This window comes from Eupeodes corollae, chromosome 1 (genome assembly GCF_945859685.1).
Source record: "Eupeodes corollae chromosome 1, idEupCoro1.1, whole genome shotgun sequence".
Taxonomy (NCBI): Eukaryota; Metazoa; Arthropoda; class Insecta; order Diptera; family Syrphidae; genus Eupeodes; species Eupeodes corollae.
Genome location: NC_079147.1, coordinates 133,014,333 through 133,035,741, shown reverse-complemented (window position 1 = coordinate 133,035,741; position 21,409 = coordinate 133,014,333). Strand labels below are relative to the sequence as shown.

Below are 21,409 nucleotides of genomic sequence, written 5' to 3'. Positions count from 1 at the left end.
TTGTATACCTACTGTTAGCAATTCATGCATGAAGAATGAATTTCTTGAATGAAAGCAGACTGATGTATCAATATAATGAGAATAAGTTTTAGCAGAAGACCTAGTATGAGTACATTAGTCCTCAACCGGAACCGGAAAGTAATGAACAAATATTGGTGAAAACGATTTTCGACTTGTAGCAGCTAGTGAGTTAAAGGAATAAACCCCATTAACTGGAACTGGCAGAAACTTTTTAAAAACAGAAAAAAACACAAACCTAAGAGACTTATGCTAAAGCCAAGTATATACATAGACGATTGTCAGATCGTACAATGTTCTCAAATCAATTAACTTATTGGTATATTTGACAATAGAAACCAATTAGCTTACAAAAGCCAAATACATATGTACATGTTATACCTTATCATTGACTTATTATGTCCAGTTCTTATAGTATCTCAAATACCTTTCAGAGCAAATTTTGTCTCAAATCTTATATTTAGATCGTCGAATGGTAAGCTGATTCAACTGTGCGTCCGAGTTAGAAGATGAGTAGGTATAAACGTGACACAAACAAATTAAAAAGATTTATTTTTGGAATTTTAGAGTGATGGGAACAACTTTGAATGAAACTTCAAACTTCGAGGGTTGTTAGAACTTGAATTCAATCAGACGTACGAGTATAACTTTTGCCATGGCAACCATATTCACCGCTCTTCAGCATAATTAAAAACGTTTGGCTTCCTCGTAAGGTTTATGCAGTTGGCAGATAATTTGAAAACAAGGAAACCTATATTGAAGCTTTTTGGGATTTCTGGGTCCGAATTTCCTGTGATTATTAAAAAATCTATTTCCAGTGATTATTAAAATTTCTATTCCAAACCGTCTTATGGAGGTTATATTCTAAAATGGCGGATGTACTCATTAAAAAATTAAATTAGCTGGTGCAACAGCCCGTTGAGACCTATGGCCTAGTGACTATCAACCAATCCTGTGTGCGGTTAATGTTGTCAGGAATGGATGGGTCCTACAATTTTAAGCCGAACGGCTAATTTGAGAAAGCACTTTTTTCGACAAGAATTACTCTTTGAGAATTTTTAAATTCCTCGCAAGAGGCACCACCCGTGAAAAAAAACTTTACATGGCCCTGGCAGGGATCGAACCCAAGATCTCTAGCATGACAGCCTTATAAAGACGTTATAAATAACTGCAAACCATAAAATCTAAATATTTTTTTTGTTTTTTTAATTTTGCACTTTTTTAAACCCTTTTTAAATAATTTATTTTTTCCAACGCTTGTATACAATTTACCCGTTAATTTTATAAATGTATTATGTTGAAATATGTACGTGGTGATTCACAGATAGTAAACGTTTCAGGGTACAAAACATCCACTAGTTGGCACTGTACAATGGATCGGCCAAGCTCTGCTAAAAGCATACTCGATACGTCTATAATGAAAACTATATGACAATGAAAAACTATAAGTAACTGTAAACTAACTTAAAAAACGAAAAAGAGTTATTTCCAACAATGACGTTTCTGGCAATTAGTCCGTTGATATTTTAAAGATCTCAGAGATTTCCGGATTCTCAGAAATATAAACAACATAAACATAATCTCTTACAATTTTCTCACTTGTGCTGTCCGAATTATGAGAACAGATTTTTTAAGATTCGATTTCATGTGAATTCTTTATCGCAAAATTTTAAAAGGATGGAAATAAATTCAAAAGTAATAATAATGAATTGTGTTTATATTTTATTCTCCAGCTCCGTCAATCTGAATGAAAAAAATCTGCAAATTTGTGTACATTGAAACTGACAATTTTTAACTTAAGCTGACTTTAAAGATGCTTTAAAGTAAGATCAACTAGAAGATGTCGTCATAAATTTGAATAGGAAAACATGAACTCACCTGAACCGTTAAAATACATTAATTTTTCTACTTGGGTTTTCCATGGATACATTCAGATTTCCTTCATGAATTTGTTTTTTTTTAGTGGCACATGAAACACGATTAGAATGGTTTTCTTTTTTGTCATTTTATTAGTACAACTTCGTGTAACGTGTGGTAGAGCTGTCAAATTTCCAGCTAAACATTTTTTAAAAATTGTATTAGTTTTGGAGATAAGAAGGGTAAGTCTGACGAAAAATCAAGATCTACAGATTTGTGTTTTGACAGATGTGGATCAAGAATAAATTGATTTATTTTATATATGGAAAACCCCATACGATTTTCTACGAATTGGACATTGGGCAGGTTCAGGCAACATAATGGACTTGAAAGTAAGGTAAGTTTCTGGCATCTGATTGGCCAGCTGCCAAAAAATTGCCTTGCAATTAGGGCAACTTTATTGGAAACATGACTGGAAAGTAAGTCAAGAAAATTCTTCCTAACTATGAAGTCAAGTCAACTAACGTCAGAATGACAATCGTTCATGTTTCTTTAATTAACTGAAAGTTGAACTTCATTCTTCTATGATTTATATATTTTTCGCACAATTTCATTTAATATTTGGTGTAAAAGAGTTTCTCTTCAAATTGAAAAAGAAATATGTAATATTTCTTTACAAGACGAAATGCAAATGGGGATGGATTTGTAGTTTGCTGAGGACTGTTTTTGTAGACAATAATGTTTTTGGTAGTTTTTGTACGGTAAACTGAAGGTAGAAGTTAGGGAAGTAAAGTTCTGGGTTTGAAGTTTATGACACTTGAAAAACTGACTAGTTGAATTGGTCAAAATGTACGTTCAAGAAATGCAATTGACTACAAATGAAGTCCCTTATGTTGGTTGAACCTTCCAATTTTGTTTCGAGGTAGGATGTTCTGCGATCAAGCATCTACTTGTAATGGTTTTATTTTTGACACCAAAGACATTTTTTTTTTGAAGCCTTCCATAAGGAATGGTTAACTAATATGTAAGCAATAAATGATAAAATTATACACTTTATTTTCGTTAATTTAGGTACCTATATTATTTACAATGGACAAGCCACCACAATATGCTTTGACTTCAAGTTGTTTTTCAACAAAGAAGTCGTGCGCCTTTTTTTTCGTGAGTATGTTTAAAGATATATTTTGGATTCGGACTTGTCAGGATCATTTTTATTTAAATTAAAATAGATCCAGATGCTGCTTTTTGTTGGTGGCGGCATTTATGTTCTGTATTTGTATCAATTTTTCACTAAATATATAAAAATAAACTGTCCTCTGGCCACTTAGCAAGAGCTTTTATATCCTCAAATCTGCGACCATTCCATATGACTTGTTGTTGCTTTTGTCGTCGTCTATTTGGGACCGACATTTTTTAATTTAAAATGTTTAATAAGGGTGAAAGGTTCGTTTTAATTGATCATTGTTTTGGGTCGGTTTTATTGATCATTGTTGCTATTTTTCGAATTTGAAAAAAAGCGTTAAAAAACATCCGCATCAGTTTATGCGGATGCTGATGTTTGAATTATTGCGAATAATCCGCAATTGCGGATGCGAATATTCGCAACATCCCTAATACAAACCATTGCTGCATGCATTGAGATATTTCCAACGATATATGTTAGCATCAATGTGTTACTCCTATAGGACGCAACTCAAACAAATACACCCATTCTCCTTTAAATATGTTTTGAAAAATTCGCATCCAATCTCAAAAGATTTATACAAAAAATTCAATAATGTATGTTTGGACCAATTTAAAGAAAAATTGAATTGAAAAGAATTTTTGAATGTACCTAAAACCAAATTCAACGAATTAGTCTAATGTTTAACTTTTAATTTTTTAAAACCCCAGTAACGAAAATAGTTTAATGTAACATTGAAGAACATACGTGTATTCTCGTCAGCTTTATAAAGAACAATCTATCCTTTTCTTAAAAAATATTATCAACTATCTTCTCCGTTCACGAAATATATTAAACAACTTAAGTTTAGTCTTCAAAATCGCAGTATTAGGGCAAAGCGTTATCAAAACCATTACTCAGATTAGTATTTTTGGAATAAATATAATTTATTAATTAATTCATTAATGAACGTTATCATAACAAAGCTAGTCAACATAAATAAATTAATTTTAAAATGTTTAAAAATATAGAAATATTAAAATGTTGACCCTATATGATGCTCCAGTATATTCTTCAGTAAGTACCCATGAACGTCTCTTTCTCATTTGTATTCTCGAGGAAATTTGTCTATTATAAAAGGAATTATTTAGAGTAATGGTCTCACACAAAAAAAAAATACATAACATAGGAAGTTATCGTCAATAATATTCCCCGAGGAATTTCCCCTTCTTCGTAATTTGGGAACTTGAATATTGTCAAAAGTATTCCTTGATGTTTATTTTGATTGAAATGAAGTGTCACGAGAATCTTGGCTATCATTTCGAATTGTAAAATTTTAGCTCACAAAGAAAAAGGTTATGAGTATTTGCAAATTTCATCGTTGGGAAATTTTATCCCCGATAGCCTTCATATACAAAACTTTGTAAGAGAACCTTTTGCAAACACACTTAATATATTTATAAGCAGATATACCAAATTTAATTTTTAACAGAAAACAAAGTGATTCATTTCTGAATATTTTCGCGAGTCTTAGTCTCAATTCTTTAAATCGCTCAACCATATTGAGATTCTCAGGTTTTCAGTATTTTCGATATAAATATAATGAAAAGTTAGTTTATTGCAAAATTTTTCAAGCACTTGAACTGGGGGGTTCGGTTTCTGTAACAAAAGTCTTGTTAACATTTATGTAGTTAAAATTATGTTTTATTGAAAAAAAATCACTTAGTTGTTTCAACGGTCGCGATTAAATAAACTTAATTTCACTAAAATGAGTATTTATAGTGTATAGCGATTTAAGAAACACTTACTTTTGTAAATGTAAAGTCTAGCAAATTGTGCGATTTAAAATGTTTGTTTCTAAATACTTTTAATGTGAATGCATCGTTTGTATTTTAATTTTTGTTTTTGTTTTCAATAAATTTACGGACTTTATTTTTATTAATTATTAAAAATGAAATAGAAAACAGAATATAAACTTGGGATTTTTGTTGTGTCCTATAATAAATACATTATGCGAAAATTTTTATTTAAATGGCCATGAGAAAACCAAAGTGTTAGCTTGTTTTCTAATGATAATAATTATGCCTACAAGCCATTATTTCTTTTACATTTTTAAAATGCACAACTATGCATTTACAACGTCAAACTTTTTTTTCAACTAAATAAATGACGAAAATCAAATCGAAAGCAGGCCTGGTAGTAAAAATATAAATTTAAACAAACTAAAAAGTCTTTCTGTGCACAGCCCTTTGACCCTCTTCTTCGTATTCTCGCTTTGAGATCCACATTTTCTTGAATGTATCTAAAGAAGCTAATATAGAACCTCCCATCCATGTTGAATAGAGACGTTCTTGAGGAGCAGCAATCTGAAAAAAAAAACAAAAAATTTAAAAACACTATCAATAAGTAAAAAAAGACATGAAACTCACTCTAATTTTTAAGTCTTTTGATGTGTGCTTCTTCATCTCTGTGAGGAGCCTATCACCAAAACCTTTGAATAACGTTGAACCACCAGAGAGAACGATATTTTGATACAGCATCTTTCGCAAATCCATATCGGACTTTTCTATTGAATACATCAGAACGTCCTGAATACCCTCGCATTCTTCACCCAGCAAATCAGGTCTAAAAAGTACTTCCGGAGCTCTAAACCTCGCAGGTCCAATCTTTTATAAGAACAATTAGAAACGACAATAACAATAATCCTCAATATTTTTTTTTTATTTTTTTTTTAAATCTTACCTCAAGCGTCTTTCCATCGGGTAATGTGTAAGAAGCCTTTTCAGTTTCTATATTTTCTTCTTTTTGTGGATTGCTCGCTAAATAACAGACCCTCTCCTTAATTGATCGGACTATTTCAAACTCTGCTGTCGAACGGAAATTGAATCCTTCTTTTCTAATAAGCGTTCGAAGATAGCGTGTAACATCTCGACCAGCAATATCAACACGCATAATACTGTGAGGCATAGCAAAGCCTTCATAGATGGGAACAGCATGAGTCACACCATCACCAGAGTCTAAAACAACACCTGTTACTCGTCCAGTTGCGTATCTTTGTTTAAGAAAAATTATATGAATAATAGTTTTTAAAATTCTTTAACTTTGACCAAAATAATATTTCGTACAAACTAAGCACTGCTTGCATTGAAACGAATAGGGCTGGAGCATTAATGCCTTCGAAAAAGAATTCAGCTGCCTTTTCGCGATTTCTTCGAGGATTCAAAGGTGCTTCTGTTAACAAAACAGGATGGTCCTCTGTGAATGTAGCTAGTTGTTCCTTTGAATAATATAAGAGAAGAAATGTATTAGAATATGACAGAATTGTTTAATTTTTGTATGATATAATAAGCGATCTGTAAAGTCGTATGCGTGTGTATGCAAAGTCGAAGATGAAAAATGTTTGCTATGAAAAGTCTGCTACAATCATGTTAAAACTTCTAATCAAAATTGTCCAGCAAACGATTTGTGACATTTTATGCCTTAAACATTTTTTCCTCCACTTAACCGTTTTAGAAACTCTTCCAATCCACGTCCACAGGACAGCGGATTATGTGGCGCGAACAAGTGAAATAGGGCAAGATGTGCACAGTTCTAAATTGTTATTGAACAAATATTTTCACTGAGGTACATTTTCTTTAAAATCTGTACATTTGTAACTAGTTTTCTATTCTTTTTCCGACAAGGGCAGATGCCCATCATTATCACATACAAAAATTCTTAGAGCATGATTTTAAGCCCCAAAAATGAGATTTAAAAAATTAGGAGGCGCAACAGCTCGTACATAATCAGAGAAATGTCAGGAATGGAGGGACGTACAGTTTTTATACCGAATCCTGATGGCCAATTTTAGAAATTACTTTTTCTTGACAAGAATTACACTTGGAGGATTTGTCAATTCCTCGTAAGAGGCAGTATTCGTGAAAAAAGCAGAACCCAGACATCTGGCATGAGATTTCTCCATCCTAACTAACACTCCAACAATGGGCAGGTTAAGACAACAAAAGGGACTTAATTTGCAATTAACTGCATTCTTTGAACGTAATTTTTCACTAAGTGGTATGTTCTTCAAGTGCCATAAACTTCAAACTTGGAACTTTACTACACTAACCTCTGCCTACCAAAAACATTACATTGTCTACAAAACACTCCTCAGGCAAACAAGAAGTCCACCACGGTTTGTATTTCGTATTGTCAATAAATATTGCTTATTTCTTTTCCAATTTGACATGGAACCCTTTTACATAAGACATTAAATTTAACTGGGTAGAAAATAATTTAATAACACAGTAATAAAGTAAATTAACGGTCATTTTCACATAAATGGAGTTGACTTGATAGTTAGGAAAATTTTTCTTGTTTAACTTTCCAGTCAACTTTCCAACAAAGTTGAATTAATTGGAAGGCAATTTTTTGGCAGCTGGCCAATCAGACGCTAGAAATTTGCCTTCCTTTCAAGTCCCTTATGTCGTCTGAACCTGTTTTAGTTCTTAACTTAATCGAGTAACTACCAACATTTTACATTAAATTGCATACTACTCAGCACATAAATGTACAGAGTAGAGAACACAGCACCTTGAACGACTAGACTATGTAAGGTGATAACAAAATTTTGACATATGTATATGTGGATTCATGGTTATCTTTTCAACCTTTTTTGAAGTTATATTTTCAACACCAAACGAAATTGTCTCTATTCTTAAGTTGAAAGTATTATTTGAAGAAGAAATTTTGTATCTCTCAAATTAATGTTAATTTCGATGATGATAAAGAATGATGATAAAATGACTCAAACCTTGATCAACTTGAAAATGAGGAAAATAAATAATTTACAAAAGATGGTATTTTATTCAAGAGGGTTTAACCAACAAAAATTAACATGAACTGTGTTAGAAGGTTAGTGTCGAGCTTTAGGAGTAAAATATCCTTTTCGAAGGCCACCTCTGCACCTTAGAACCTTATTCTACCACTACTTCATTTCCAATTCTTTAAACATCTTAAGGTTTTTTAAAGCTTAATAAAAGTTTCTATTTTTTCTCTAAAATATAAACAAATGTTTAAAATAAAATGTTTCCCTACAAATGTGTCAAAAATATAATAAAACAAAATAAGACCCACAAATGCACATAAAATGGGTTTTATCAAACCCTCCGCAACCTCTAACTATCTTCTAATTGCATTTACGTCCCTTCTTGCAAGGTTTGGAAAAGCTTATCAATTTTCAGCTTGAGAAATATCTTGAAGAACGAAAGCTTCTTAATAACCGATATGGCTTTCGTATTATCCATTAATCATGGTTTATCCCACCGAATAGTGGAACAAATATTAACATCGTTTTAGAGAAAGTAAGATTATTGCACTTGATATTTCAAAGGCATTTCACGGAGTTTGGCATAAAGCTCCCTTATCGAAAATGCATTCATTTGGTATTGATAAATTACTACTTTGTTGGGTTAGAAATTAAATAAAAAAAATAAATTGGGGGGCGCAACAGTCCGTTGAGAACTAGGGCCTAGTGGCTTACAACTCTCAACCATTCTTGTGTGCGAGTAATGTTGTCAGGAATGGAGGGGACCTACTGTTTATATGCCGAATCCGAACGGCTGATTTGAGAAAGCACTTTTTCATGACAAGAGTTACTTTTGGAGAATTTGTCATTTCCTCGCAAGAGGCAGTACCCGTGAAAAGACTTTAGATGGCATAGGCAGGGATCGAACCCAAGACCTCTGGCATGACAGTCCAACTCACTAACCATCATGCCACGGGTACTATGGGTTAGAAATTACCTTTCGAATATCGGACGGGTTTAAATCTGATATCCACAACACAAACGATGGTGTGCTCCAGGGCTCTATTTTGTCTCCCACGCTCTTTCTTATTTTTATCTAAAATTTTAACCCACTTTCGCTGATGACAGTACTCTGAGCTTTTCATATTCGTTTGTAGATTCTCATAATTTTTTTTGTATGTGCACAACCTACGGCACCAAATGATAGGCTCATTAAATTCTGATCTTGACAACATTCAATGGGGATTAAAAAATAGTGTAGAATTTAATGCTTCGAAAACTCAATGTGTTCTATTGTGTCGTAAAAGCGTAACTCTCCCCCAATGCTACTATCCATGGGTGGGAAGTGGAATTGAGGAGACCGAACAGCTTTCAGTTCTAGGAATGTGCATCACAAACCATCTCACATATGTGAATTCGACGAAAAAGCTGCTAAGAGCTTAAGTTTTTCCGCCGATGCAAGAAGTTTTAAACGAGATTCAAAGCATTATAAATGGCAGTTGTCTAACTGAAACTTTTGTATCTCTTGAGCACCTTCGTAAGGTTTCATGGTGTCATTATTTTATAGCAGCTTGCTTCAAACTACGATCAGAGGCTCATCATAAGTGCATGTGTTAGTTGTTAGTAAAAAATAATACAATTATAGCCTAACACAAGCACAAAATACAAAACATAATTTAACTATTACAAAACAAAAAATAAAATGAGAACGTTTACGATAGTGGAGCACTGATTCTAAACAATGATTTTAATCCCACCTTAATTAAATTTAAATCTATCGATGAACAGTTTAAGTTATATAAAATGCTCATTCGACTTTAAGCTTCATTCTCCCCATAGTTAGTTCTATGAAAGTCAATATGCATACATTTAAATGTACGCAGGTGATGAGTTCCGCCTCGGTAATTCGTACACAAGATAGCAAATAAGGTGCATCAATTTCACCATTAATGAGTTGATGAAAAAATACTGAGTCATTTATAACACGCCTTTGGTGGAGAGATTGCATTTGAAGAAGCAGAATACGATGTTCATAGGGAGGCAGATCATAAGGAACATCCCAAGGAAGACCCTTTAAGGCAAAGCGAATGAAATTCTGTTGAATGGATTCAATACGTTTTCTATAAATTTCGTAATAGGAAGTCTTGCGAAGCATATTCAATTATACAAAGAAAGAGTAACAACGGGATCATTGAACTCCTTTGCGCAGCGTTAGCGCAGGATAGAACTTGCTTTATTAACAATAAATTTAATGTGATGTGTAAATTTTAAGTTGGAACAGAAATGAACACCTAAGTCATAAAATGTGGAGACGCGACAGAGTTTTTGCTGTGATATACAATAGTCTAGTAAGCTATTGATTAGTTTTTTAGTAAAAGTTATCGTCTGGCATTTTAATGGGTTGAGTGAAAGGCTTTGACACCAAAATGTCAAACCATCAATGTCAGCCTGTAAAAGAATACGTGTTTGGACTTTATTATTATTAAAATCTGTCGTCAGCAAAAATGAGAAGTTCACTTGAGCGTAGACAGGACGATACATCGTTAATAGACAGGATGAATAGAAAAGGGCCAAAATGGCTGTTCTGGGAGCACTAGATTGAGCAACAAAAGGTGGTCAAAAGCTTAAGAAAAGTAAGTGTATACTCTCAACTTCATAGCCTTGTTCTAAAGCGTTTGAACATATGTTTGAGTATGTGAGGAGATTAGTAACGGTTGATCTTTTTTTAAAAAACCATGTTGCTGTTTGGAAATGAAATTTTTTTCTAAAAAATGCTACACTTTCACAAACAACTTGTTCTAACAATTTAGGAATGAAAGAAAGCTTTGCAATGGGCCTGTAGTTTGTTATATCCGCCTTGTTACCTTTCTTGAAAATTGCTGTTAGAAATGACTTCTTACATATACTGGGAAATTCGAATGTTTTCAGAGAAAGTTGGAATAAGGGGTTCAACTAAAGCATTACTACACTTTTTTAATACTATCGGGGGAATACCATTGGGACCGGCTGAGCAGTCATCATTCAAGGCAGATAAAAGATCAAGGACCGTACTCTTTAGCACAGATATGTGACTACAGCTAGTTTTCGAAAAGAAGTGAAGATTATGAAAATATACTTCATCAACTTCTTCAGGGCTATTAACAAATGACTCACGGAAATTTGTTGCGAAATTGTTACAGATATCAACAATTTTATCTAATAAAAGGTTCTTATAAGTGAAGTTAACTGGAAAGCCATCTAATTTTTTCTTTGAGTTTACAAAATTCCAACATTTTTTAGGATTCTTTTTCAAAGAGGTACCCATATCAGTAAAATAACAAGCATATAAAAAATTAGAAAGAGACTTAAATTGGTTAAAGAGTTCAACATAAAAAGAGAAGTTAATTGGGGGCAGAGTTTTGAGTTACGTTTTCCATGCCTTATTTCTTTTGTTAAGCAGTAAACGCAATTCTTTCGTGTACCAAGGATGGCTAAAGTTTGTATTTCCTGATTTCTTTATGGGTACATTTTTTTTAAAACAATAATTAAGGATCTTATAAAAAGTTGAAACTGCTTCGTCAATGTTGGAAATGCTAATGTATCAGCAATTCCAGAAATGGTAAAATCTTCAGACAACTGCTGGATATTAGCTCTTCTGAAATCAAAATTATATGAGCAATCAAAGGGATTACTGTGTTCACTAAGGTGATTACTTAAGTCAAAAAAAATATCCAAAGGGGAGTGATATTTATCAATATTAGTAATTCCTAATCTAGATTCTAGAACAAGAGTACTAACAGCGTCAGAAGAAAAGACTAAATCGAGAATTCGATTTTTTGAGTTTTGAATACAGTTTGTTTGCTGTAAGTCAGTAAGAAGGACTTTATCGAGAATAGATAGTTCAAATTTATTGTGAAGAAGAATAAGAGGCTTCAAGGCAGGATTCTTTGGATGGAATCCAGTGAATGTGTGGTAAATTAAAATCACCTAGAAGTAAAATATTGGTGTCAGAGTTAGACAAATTTATAAGAAAGTCTAATGCCAAGGAGAGATCGTTGTAAACAGACTCCTAACTTTTTGGAGGAATGTAGATGTTTAAAATAAAAATAGTCTTAGTCTGTATCATTATCGTAACACATACCAGTTCAATTGATAATTCAAATAGAAAAGATACAAAAGAAGAGAATTATGTATTTTTACCGATATGAGAACACCTCCACCTAAATCCTTTGCATTACCAACATGACGATCGTTTCTATAAACTTTAAACTCTTGACTCAAAAGTTCTGTGTCGGAAAATCTTGAATTAAGCCAAGTTTCTGTCAAAACGAATACGTCGTGTAGAAATAATTGCGAGTTAATAAAAATGTCAGCAGTCTTGCTATGAAGCCCCCTTACATTTTGGTAGAAGAGCGCCAGCCTGTTTTTTTACTTGGTTTTCAAAGAAACACCTTGTTTTTGACTTGAGTAAATTCTCTGACTAGTCTCTGCGTGCCATATACATATTTGGGTTGCAAATAGAATCAAAGTAAGTGGGATTCGTTAATAATTTAAAAGATGAAACAAAACTTTTTGGTTTACTTACTAATGGATGAGCTGAAAAGGTATGCTCTTGGTAGATACTAGTGAAAAAGCCAGTTGCATTCCTCCCCTCAAACAATTCAACCCTAATACCCGTACTTCTAGGAATGCTCATCATTTACCCTTAAGACTAATTACGAACGGACTATAAGGTACAGAGGTTCTTTTTTTAGTCGCACTACACGAATGTGGAATGCTTTACCAGACTCAATATTTCCCATTCATAACAATGTGCACACATTCGAAACCAATATGCATCGGTTCTTCATAATCCTGTCCTTCCTATTTTAATAATAATTACAAGGATATTATTATTCCCTTAAGTACGTTGTTTAAAAACAAAAACAGTAACACAAATGAAACAGTGAGTGTAAGAAAAGTAAAATTACTCTTTATACATAGCGAACGGATTTTCTAAATCTATAGGTTTTGTTCCACCGACTATTTGCAGACATTTGTTTTTATGAGTAAAATACTAGTATGAGCGCAACTCATACTGAACAGAGTTTAAGTTTAAGAACAACACAACTCTAATTTTTAATTTTGTTTTTACTCAATTGATGCATTTATTACCTTAAAAGACATTGACTCTAAAAACTGCTGGTTTTATTAAAAGACATAGAAAACCATAGATCAACAGAAAAAGAACACATCGTTGGACCAAAAACCTTCAAAGTTTCATTTTATCCTCAAAACAGCGATTTTGTATTTGTTTTATTGTTACATTAGTGGATTCAATTATATACGGTTTATGAGTATGCATACTGGACATACTGGAAAACCGGCATAATTTGGGACACACATTACTTTCAAGGAGAGCTCTCAAGGGTCAGAGTTTCAATTGAAAAAATCTTATTCAAAGTGAGCTGCTTCAGAATTCGATTCAATTTTAATGTTTGCAATGATAAGTTTCAAAACTAAAATATACAATACCTACGAATTTGGAACACAGAAAAAATATGTATTGATACTGATCTATTTTAGCCTTCAGATTTAGAGGCAATAATTATTGTCTTACTTATTTTACTTACTTTACTATAGATATAACTCCAAATTCTTTCCATGTCATTCCAATCTGTAACAATTCCATGTTCCATTGGATATCTTATACTCAGCAAACCCCGATGCTCTTCTGCCTTTGGTCCAACAAATATATCACCTTCAAGTGCACCAGCCATAACTCGTACATGTTTCGGTCTTCCGATACTGCAAGTAGACAACCAAACAATTGACACTCAATTCTTTGTTAATCAACAATCTAACACCATTAAGGTACTCACTAGTTGGGAAAGTAACATTTCGGAATATGTTCACCGGCAAAACCAGCCTTGATAACACCAGAACCCTGTGAAGTTTTTATTAAATAAAAAAATATATATCAAATTTTTTCTTTGGTTTTCGAAATTAAAAAAAAAGTGAAAATGATAAAAACAACTCCAATTCCTCAAGTGGACATGCTTCTGGTATCAAAAAGCTCAAGAAATCACCGTAAAATTATCTCAGAATTAACACCAAAGATTAATCTGTCCATGGTTAACTACAAACGAGATGAAGAAATCTGTAATTTCTACACTTCTTGTCAAAACCAAAGAGATTTCTATCGGGATCCATACCAAAAGCTTAAAATGAACGAAGATTTTGTGACTTCAGGCATTTGTGGCCAAAAGGAACGTAATACCACCACTTTGAAGCAACCCAATCGATGCGTCATCGGACGTTTTCCGGCAATTTATCCCTTGAGCATCGACGTCACGTCAAGACGACAATGACAAGGGGCATGGCACCAATCAATTTGACTAATGCTGCAAACAGAACATCTTGCAACGAATTAAAAAAAATAGTATTTTTTTTTTCAATTTAACTATTCTTTGAATTTCCAAAATTACAAAACCAAATTAAATTCAAGATTTTTGTGATGTACTTATTTCTCTTGAGGTGAAACCGTTTGGTGATGTCATTAGCCATTATACTCCATTAGACCTTTTCCATTTTTGTACTTTTAACTCCGCCTTGATTTCGAAGTTTGGTCTAAGAGAAATACATCTTGTTTTTTTAAACTTACATTATCAATTACAACAGGTTGGTTAACTACAACATCATAGGGTTCCATTATTGTTAAGTAGTTAATAAAATTCTAAAAGAAGTCAGCCCAACTGTTTTTTCGCAAATATATTTTCTGTACAGTGAGAAGCTTTTTGCACAACGAAAACTACTGAGTGCGAGTGGGCCTATTTGACAGATGCGCTAAATTTGACAGATTTGTTGGCAGTTGGCACATAATGAAGATGGTTTTGGTTCAGATTCGGGTATAAGTGCATCGAATCTTTTTTAGCGTGAATATTATATGGAATTCGGAGTAAGGGTGATACTCACTAGGCAACTTTTGGGCAGTGTTTTAAATATATTTTTTCAGCGGTATGTTTTAGATCTCACTAAACATTTTAGTAAAATGTTAAATGTTGATGATGATTTACCTAATTTTAAACGATCTTAACATCTAACTATCTCTTAACAATCTGCTAAAGTTAAAATCACGGAATGGCTACTTTAACTTTGATTAATGTGCTAAATTCATATGACATCTGAACAATTATTCTTATAAGAGCTGTAAATGGAATGGGCCAGTCAACAGTTGGAAATCAAATTAATTGGTCCATTTAAGCGTAATTGTTTTGTTTATTTTCGAGAATTGTCACTTTTAAGACATGTTTGGCTGTTCGTTTTTTACTAAAAGACAATTAGCAGTTTACTAGTTAGCAAATATTTAAAATTTTGGACTCCCTTAGTAAATTGATAAATATTTAGCAAATTTCTAACCAGTAAATTGTTAAACTATTAACAATAGGTTGTTAAATCTTTTGTGCCAATAAAGAGCATTGCACATGAGAGCGAACAACGAATGAACGAATGAACAAACAAACGTGATTTATATATTTTAAAAAGTAAATTTCAAACAAAAACACATTTAAATTATAAGGAACTAATAGGATGATAGGATAAACAAATTTGCATTTTGTTCTCTAAAACAAGAAAATTTTATAAAAATAGTTTGGTAGTACTGAATTGCAGAGTGGTTGCTACGAACTGTCAAACTCTATTCGCGTTCCACACTGTAACGAATAAATTGTTCGTGTGCAACATAACCTCAAAATTATACCACAATTGTTTTGTTTTTGTGTGAAAGATAATGGCTGTGGAAAATATGGAGAGAAGGGTAATTTAATTCTTCGGTATCTGCGAATAGAAATAAAGCCCATGTGAAAAAAAGTCAAAACATGCAAACATCCACAGTTCGCAGTTCGTATCACTTGTGCAAGATGCTTAAAATATAAAAAATTGATTTAATTTTTTATTGACTGAAAGAAGGATTTTCTTTTGATTTTACTTGGAAAATGTAGGTTTTCCAATGGATCAAAAAAGTTTCTTACTTCCTTTGGGGTAAATTTATTTGAAGAAAACAATACAAATTACTTATTACTCAACATTTAAGCATTGGGCAGAACTAAGTGAAGTTTTGATAACGATTTTAAGATAAATATACTAAAGAATCTTCAAATTATGAAACAAAACCATTATTATTGGTATTTAAGACTATTGACCAACGATTAGCAAATATTGTTCCATCGTGGCTTGTTTTCATTCGTCATGACAAATACCAAAACACACTAGAATTAAGTTTTTAGGTTAAGGCACGTGAACATTTTAATAATTGAAGTGTGAATTGCATGTGGAACGCGAATAGAGTTTGGCAGTTTGTAACAATTGGTGAGAAATAATTTGTTTTCTTTAATTCCTCTTATTTTGGAAATGAGAAAAATAATTTCATTACCTTACCTTTTTGTTTGCAATTTGCACCGAATTTAAGTTTATAAGTTGTTTAAAATCACATTTATTCATCTGTCGTTGGTCACTTGCATTTGAATAGTCCTTAAATACCACTAGACGTTGCGTGAAGACTCTTAGCATAGGCGCGCACATGCAACTTTTTCAAAACCAAATAGTTCGATCGTTAGTTGCCCAAACATCGCACACATAAGCAACTCCGAAAGTTGCGAAATAAACCAATACACAGGAAACATTTATTTACATTGACTAAATTTGTCTCCTTCTTGCACTTACAGAAAATTATTCAATGATTTAGTTGAATGTCCGGGCAGTTACCTATAATTCCTTGTGACACAAACTAAGGGATTGGTTCGAGGTGATAGTTTATTTTGTGTCAAAACACAAACTTAAAAGTTGTTCGAATGGTCGACAGAACGGTTTCAGCATGTGCGCGGGCTCTCATATAAGTCTATCGTGCTCAGTTTAGAAACCGAACAGTTTCGAAACTAAAAGTTGCATGTGCGCGCGGAGGTTTAAAATATTAGTAGTTTTTTGCAAAAAGGTTTATTTTAATAATGTTAAGTGCGACGTGTTTAGTGCGCCGTAGCGCAGCTATTTTGTTTGAAGCCAAATAAAGCCAAGCCAAAGAGTCAACTGTCAAAGTCAAACCAACAACATTTTGCTTTGTTCAAACATCAAAATGTTTTTGTTTATTTTATACTAAATCCGTAAAGTAAATGTTTAGCTTTATTTTTTGTTTAACTAGTTGAGTTTTTGTTCCTAAGTAAGAGTTTTGAAATTTAAATGGCTGCAAGCATAAATACCACCGTAAGAGCTGAACCTCCGCCCGGCCTTAAGGCTCTAATCGACCATTGTTTGGGTGTTTATCCAGATCAACCGAATCCATTGCAAGTGACCACTGTACTCAAGTATTGGTTAGGAGGCCAAGACCCCTTGGACTACATAAGTATGTACCTGAACATAGGTGATCAGGAACGAGGTATCCCCGCCCACTGGCACTACATTAGTTTCGGTTTGAGTGACCTACATGGCGATGGTCGTGTACATGTTGCGGAACCTGCAATCGAAGGAGTTCGTACATCTGGACTGGGGTTTGAACTCACCTTTCGTCTTCTGAAAACACCAAACACATCTGGTGATGAAAAACAAGACCGACCTCCAACTTGGCCAGCAAATCTATTGCAAGCATTAGCTAGATATTGCTTCCAAACCGGAAACAGATTTTATGCTGGTGACAATGTTCCATGGCGAAAGGCTTTAGACGGGTCCAATTCTATAATTCAAAACATATTACTGGCTCAAGATTCCCAATTTGGCCCTTTGGAATCTCCATTTGGGACGGTTGAGTTCTGTCAAGTGGTCGGTGTGACCGAAGAAGAGATTGAACAGGCATCGCGCTGGAATGGTAAAGGTGTTTTGAACTTTTTGATGCAGGATACAAAAACAGGTGGTAACTTTCTTGTAACAGACATGAGTCGTTCGCAAAGCGTATTTGATCTGTTTCCAGAGACTTTATTAAGTCTGCTTGATGATATAGAAAAACAGGGATCGGACTTGGCTGGAGTCAACGCTGACTTCACATTCCGCGAAATTCCCAAGCAAAATTTTAAAGAAGAAATTGATTCAGAGAGCTTAAACGAACAGTGTCTATCACAGGAGAACAATTCGCAACAAAATGATCCAATCAGAGAGAGCAATGAGTTCCTTCAATCTATGTCTGTTTGTAATTCTTTACAAAAATCATGTCCTCTTAACTATCAGCCCAATGCTCCAAATTGTATTCCCTTAGATGGAATCGAAATAACTTTAGCACCCTATGCTGCTAAGTTCCTACTTCTCTCTATAAAAGATCGTATTAGACATGGCAGGCATTTTACCTTCAAATCACAGAATCTCGCTTTGACTTTTGTTGCGGAGTCTGTAACGGGTTCTGCGGTTACAAAAGATTTTCCCTTCGGAGTGCTTGGCTATTGGATACAAATTATGATCACAGATGATTTGGTGCCGAGGATGATAGAAACATTCCAGAATTCCCTAAATCCAAGCATTGAAATTAAAGAGAAACTCGAATTTGAGTTTCCCGATAAAAGTTTGAAGATAATTATTGCGTCCCCTCAACAGCAACAACAACAACATCAGTCATCAGCAAATGCGGAGAGCAAATAATTTATTTTTATTTAATTTACGTTTTATATTTTCCAGTAAAGTTTATTTGATATTTTATTATTGTTTTTTTTTTTTTTATTTTTTTTTGGTTTTTCAATTCATAATTGAATGACAGTGTAACTGAATTTGGTAATTTTTGGGCGTTTAAAATGTTTCTTAACTCTATCAGGTCTGGTGGTTAGTTTACCTACCACCTATTCGCGGGTATTTGAAATATATTTCAATCTCGCCTAACAGAAAATTCGATTTCATATGTGTTGTTTGGGATGTTTCCGTTGTACGTTGCGGAATCTCTGCAAATGAAACGCAGCAGACAAGCTATAAGATTTTGTACAAAACACGTTCATTGTCATTTTTGTCAATGTTAAGTTTTGAAAATCTGTAAAAAAGGTAAGAGTGCTCCTGGTGTTATGATTTTAGTATTTTTTTTTTGTAATTTAGTGTTTATTTTATACACTAAATTTGAAATTATTCGTTTTTTATAAAAAAAAATAAGAGTAATATCGTTGTTAGTTAACTTACCACTGTGACTTTAGTAGGTTTTATTTCAATGTCTTCAACGGAATTGAATGTTACATTTGCAGAATGCGACGTGTTCTGAATGAAGGTGATATTGCTGACTTTGTTCTAAAAGATATTCCAACAGATGATGAAAGTGTTTGTAGTTTAGACCTAGACGACGAGTGAAATGAAAGGCCTCCGGCTATGATGGTACCTATCAACCTTCAACGAGAGTGCCTAAAAGAAGCAATGCTAGTTTTGGCAAACTCTATAAAGTAAGGCCAATGTAAAACATTATAAAACGAGATTTTGATAAAAACTTTTACTCCTAAAAAAACATTGCAATTGATGAAAGTATGATCAAATTCAAAAGATCGCAACTTTTTAAAGCAGTATATGCCAAAAAAGCCAATCAAGCGAGTATATAGGCTTCGGATGAAGTGTGAGAAGTCTAAATATTGTTTAGATTTGAAATACATATATACCGCTAAAATAGGAAACATAGTTCAGACTGATCTCGGCCGCAAGGTGTTTCGAAAAAAATTTAGAATCTAAGAATAATAGAGTATTCTTTGATAATTATTTTAAAAGCTACGCCCTACAGGTAGACTTAATGAAAGACAATATTTAAGCGTGTGCATTCGAATCGTCAATATCTGCCGAAACTAAGGTTAGGTTAGGTTATGTGGCTGTCCAAGATGGAAACGGACACACTTAGGCCAGTTTAATGGCCCATTGTGATACCACATGAATCTTGAGGCGTCCTCCTAAGCTCAATGGAACCAGTTAGAGTCCCTTACGAAACGTGAGAGGCTGATTATACTGAATTGATTTAGATCGCTAAAGAAGAACTCTCCTAGGTAATTCTTGCTTTTTCGAGCTAGAGCAGGGAATGTGCAAAGAAGATGAAGAACCGTTTCTTCCTCTTCCTCGTCCATACAGCTTCTGCAAAAGTCATTTGAGAATACGCCTAGTCTCGTGGCATGCTTTCCTATTAGACAGTGTCCGGTTATGACACCTATTATCGAGCTTATATGCGATCTGCTTAGAGAGAGCAAGCACCTTGAACGTTTTAAATCCAGTGTTGGCCAGATGTTTTTTGTGGCTTGACACGTGGTGATGTTGGTCCACATGGTGCCTGCCCTCCTCGCAGCGTCTTGCATTAGTAGCAGTTTACAAGTAGCGATTGGTATGCCAGTACTTGTCAAACGTGGTAGGATGGGCTGTTCTGTACCGTTCCTGGCGAGTTCATCTGCCTTACAGTTACCTGGAATGTCTCTATGGCCCGGCACCCAGCAAAGGTGAATATTAAACTGTTGCGCCATCTCCATTAGAGATGATCGACAGTTATGGACTGTTATAGAGTTTGTAGAGACAGAGTCCAGAGATTTGATAGCCGAAACTAAAAGAAGACACAAATTTGACACGAGAGCAGTTCGATAAATGGTAAGCGATACGAATGTCGCAGCTATAAAATAGAAGATAAGAGATCGATTTTAGTTCTAACCGACTATTAAGACTCGGCAAAAGCAGGTGTTGTATGTCGTAGAAAACACAATGGGGACATGATTGAAGTGTCATGTCCTGACGCCGTGATGCACAAAGGGTGGCATCGAAATTTGTCCACTTTTTGCACAGGCACTGGTCTTCCTGGCCATCAGTTCCGAGCGAAATACGGATGGAAAGCAATTTGCACCAACCACAACGGTCTACTTCACGAAGATGTGCAAAATACAGCAACAGATCCTTCAAGTACCGTATGGAAATGCAACACTTGTAAAGTCCCGCTTTGTATCCGCAAAAGACAAAAAATGCTTCTCGGATTTTCATACCATATTATGTAGTCCTCTTATTTTTCATGTATTGAAATTATCTTTTTTCTTCTTATTTATGTTTATTTATGTACAAGGTCGAGCGCCACGGTGGTCAGTAAAATAACAACCTAATTTCTCAAAAACAGTTTGTTGAATTTTTAAATTTGTATTTGTATTTGTTTGTAAATAATAAAATAAAAAGAGGCTGGGATGCGTCCCACACTGTTAACTTCCCATCCCGTATGTCAATTTGTCTTGCTTAAAAGTTCAATTTTTACCCAATTTGCGTACTATTTTTTGTAGATTTTATTTTTTATGAACAAACCGACTGTTAAATTTTTATATAAAAATTACTAAATATCCAAAAAAATATTTTCTGTGAAATAAAATAAGTTTGAAGCCAATATTTTTAATTTTTGAAAAGCTATTTGAGTCGAAAGTAAATTTTTACCAAGTTTTAGTATTGTTTTTTTAGAGTTATATTTTTTGTAAAAAAACTGTCAATTCGATATTTTTCAAAATTTTATCGAATGTTGAAAACAATATTTCTTATAAGATAAAATTAAATTGAAGCCAATATTTAAAATTTTTGAAAAGATATTTGAGTCGAAAACCAATTTTTACCAACTTTTATTAATTTTATTTTTAGGTTTTTATTTTTTGTAAGAAAACTGTCAATTCGAATTTTTTAAAAATTCT

General features: G+C 33.6%; 2 protein-coding genes and 1 long non-coding RNA gene across 3 annotated transcripts; 2 read left to right on the top strand and 1 right to left on the bottom strand.

Annotated features, from left to right (window-relative positions):
- The first annotated feature begins 59 nt into the window (after positions 1-59).
- LOC129939580 (uncharacterized) lies at positions 60-1,727 on the top strand. The gene is made up of 2 exons (XR_008780554.1): positions 60-531; positions 586-1,727. It is a non-coding gene; the product is annotated as an uncharacterized LOC129939580 (long non-coding RNA).
- Positions 1,728-3,963: 2,236 nt separating this feature from the next.
- Positions 3,964-14,622, bottom strand: LOC129939909 (actin-related protein 1). The gene is made up of 7 exons (XM_056048091.1): positions 14,446-14,622; positions 13,664-13,728; positions 13,415-13,589; positions 6,163-6,314; positions 5,780-6,089; positions 5,467-5,703; positions 3,964-5,403 (listed from the first exon to the last, which is right to left on the bottom strand). Exons 1-7 carry the CDS (start codon positions 14,491-14,493, stop codon positions 5,260-5,262), a joined length of 1,131 nt encoding a protein of 376 aa, XP_055904066.1. The 5' UTR covers positions 14,494-14,622; the 3' UTR covers positions 3,964-5,259.
- A 2,239-nt stretch (positions 14,623-16,861) lies between these two features.
- LOC129938538 (suppressor of fused homolog) lies at positions 16,862-18,452 on the top strand. The gene has a single exon (XM_056046164.1). The coding sequence runs from the start codon at positions 17,013-17,015 to the stop codon at positions 18,393-18,395; it is 1,383 nt and encodes a 460-aa protein (XP_055902139.1). The 5' UTR covers positions 16,862-17,012; the 3' UTR covers positions 18,396-18,452.
- The last annotated feature ends 2,957 nt before the right edge of the window (positions 18,453-21,409 follow it).

Excerpts from the sequence above, each read along its gene's own strand:
- LOC129938538 (XM_056046164.1), top strand. The coding sequence starts at position 17,013 with ATGGCTGCAAGCATAAATACCACCGTAAGAGCTGAACCTCCGCCCGGC.
- LOC129939909 (XM_056048091.1), bottom strand. The coding sequence starts at position 14,493 with ATGGAACCCTATGATGTTGTAGTTAACCAACCTGTTGTAATTGATAAT. Across the intron at positions 6,315-13,414 it reads GGAGTTATATCTATAGTAAA|GAACAACTAGCTACATTCAC; the intron begins GTAAGTAAAATA and ends TATTATTCAAAG. Across the intron at positions 5,404-5,466 it reads CAAAAGACTTAAAAATTAGA|ATTGCTGCTCCTCAAGAACG; the intron begins GTGAGTTTCATG and ends TTTTTTTTTCAG.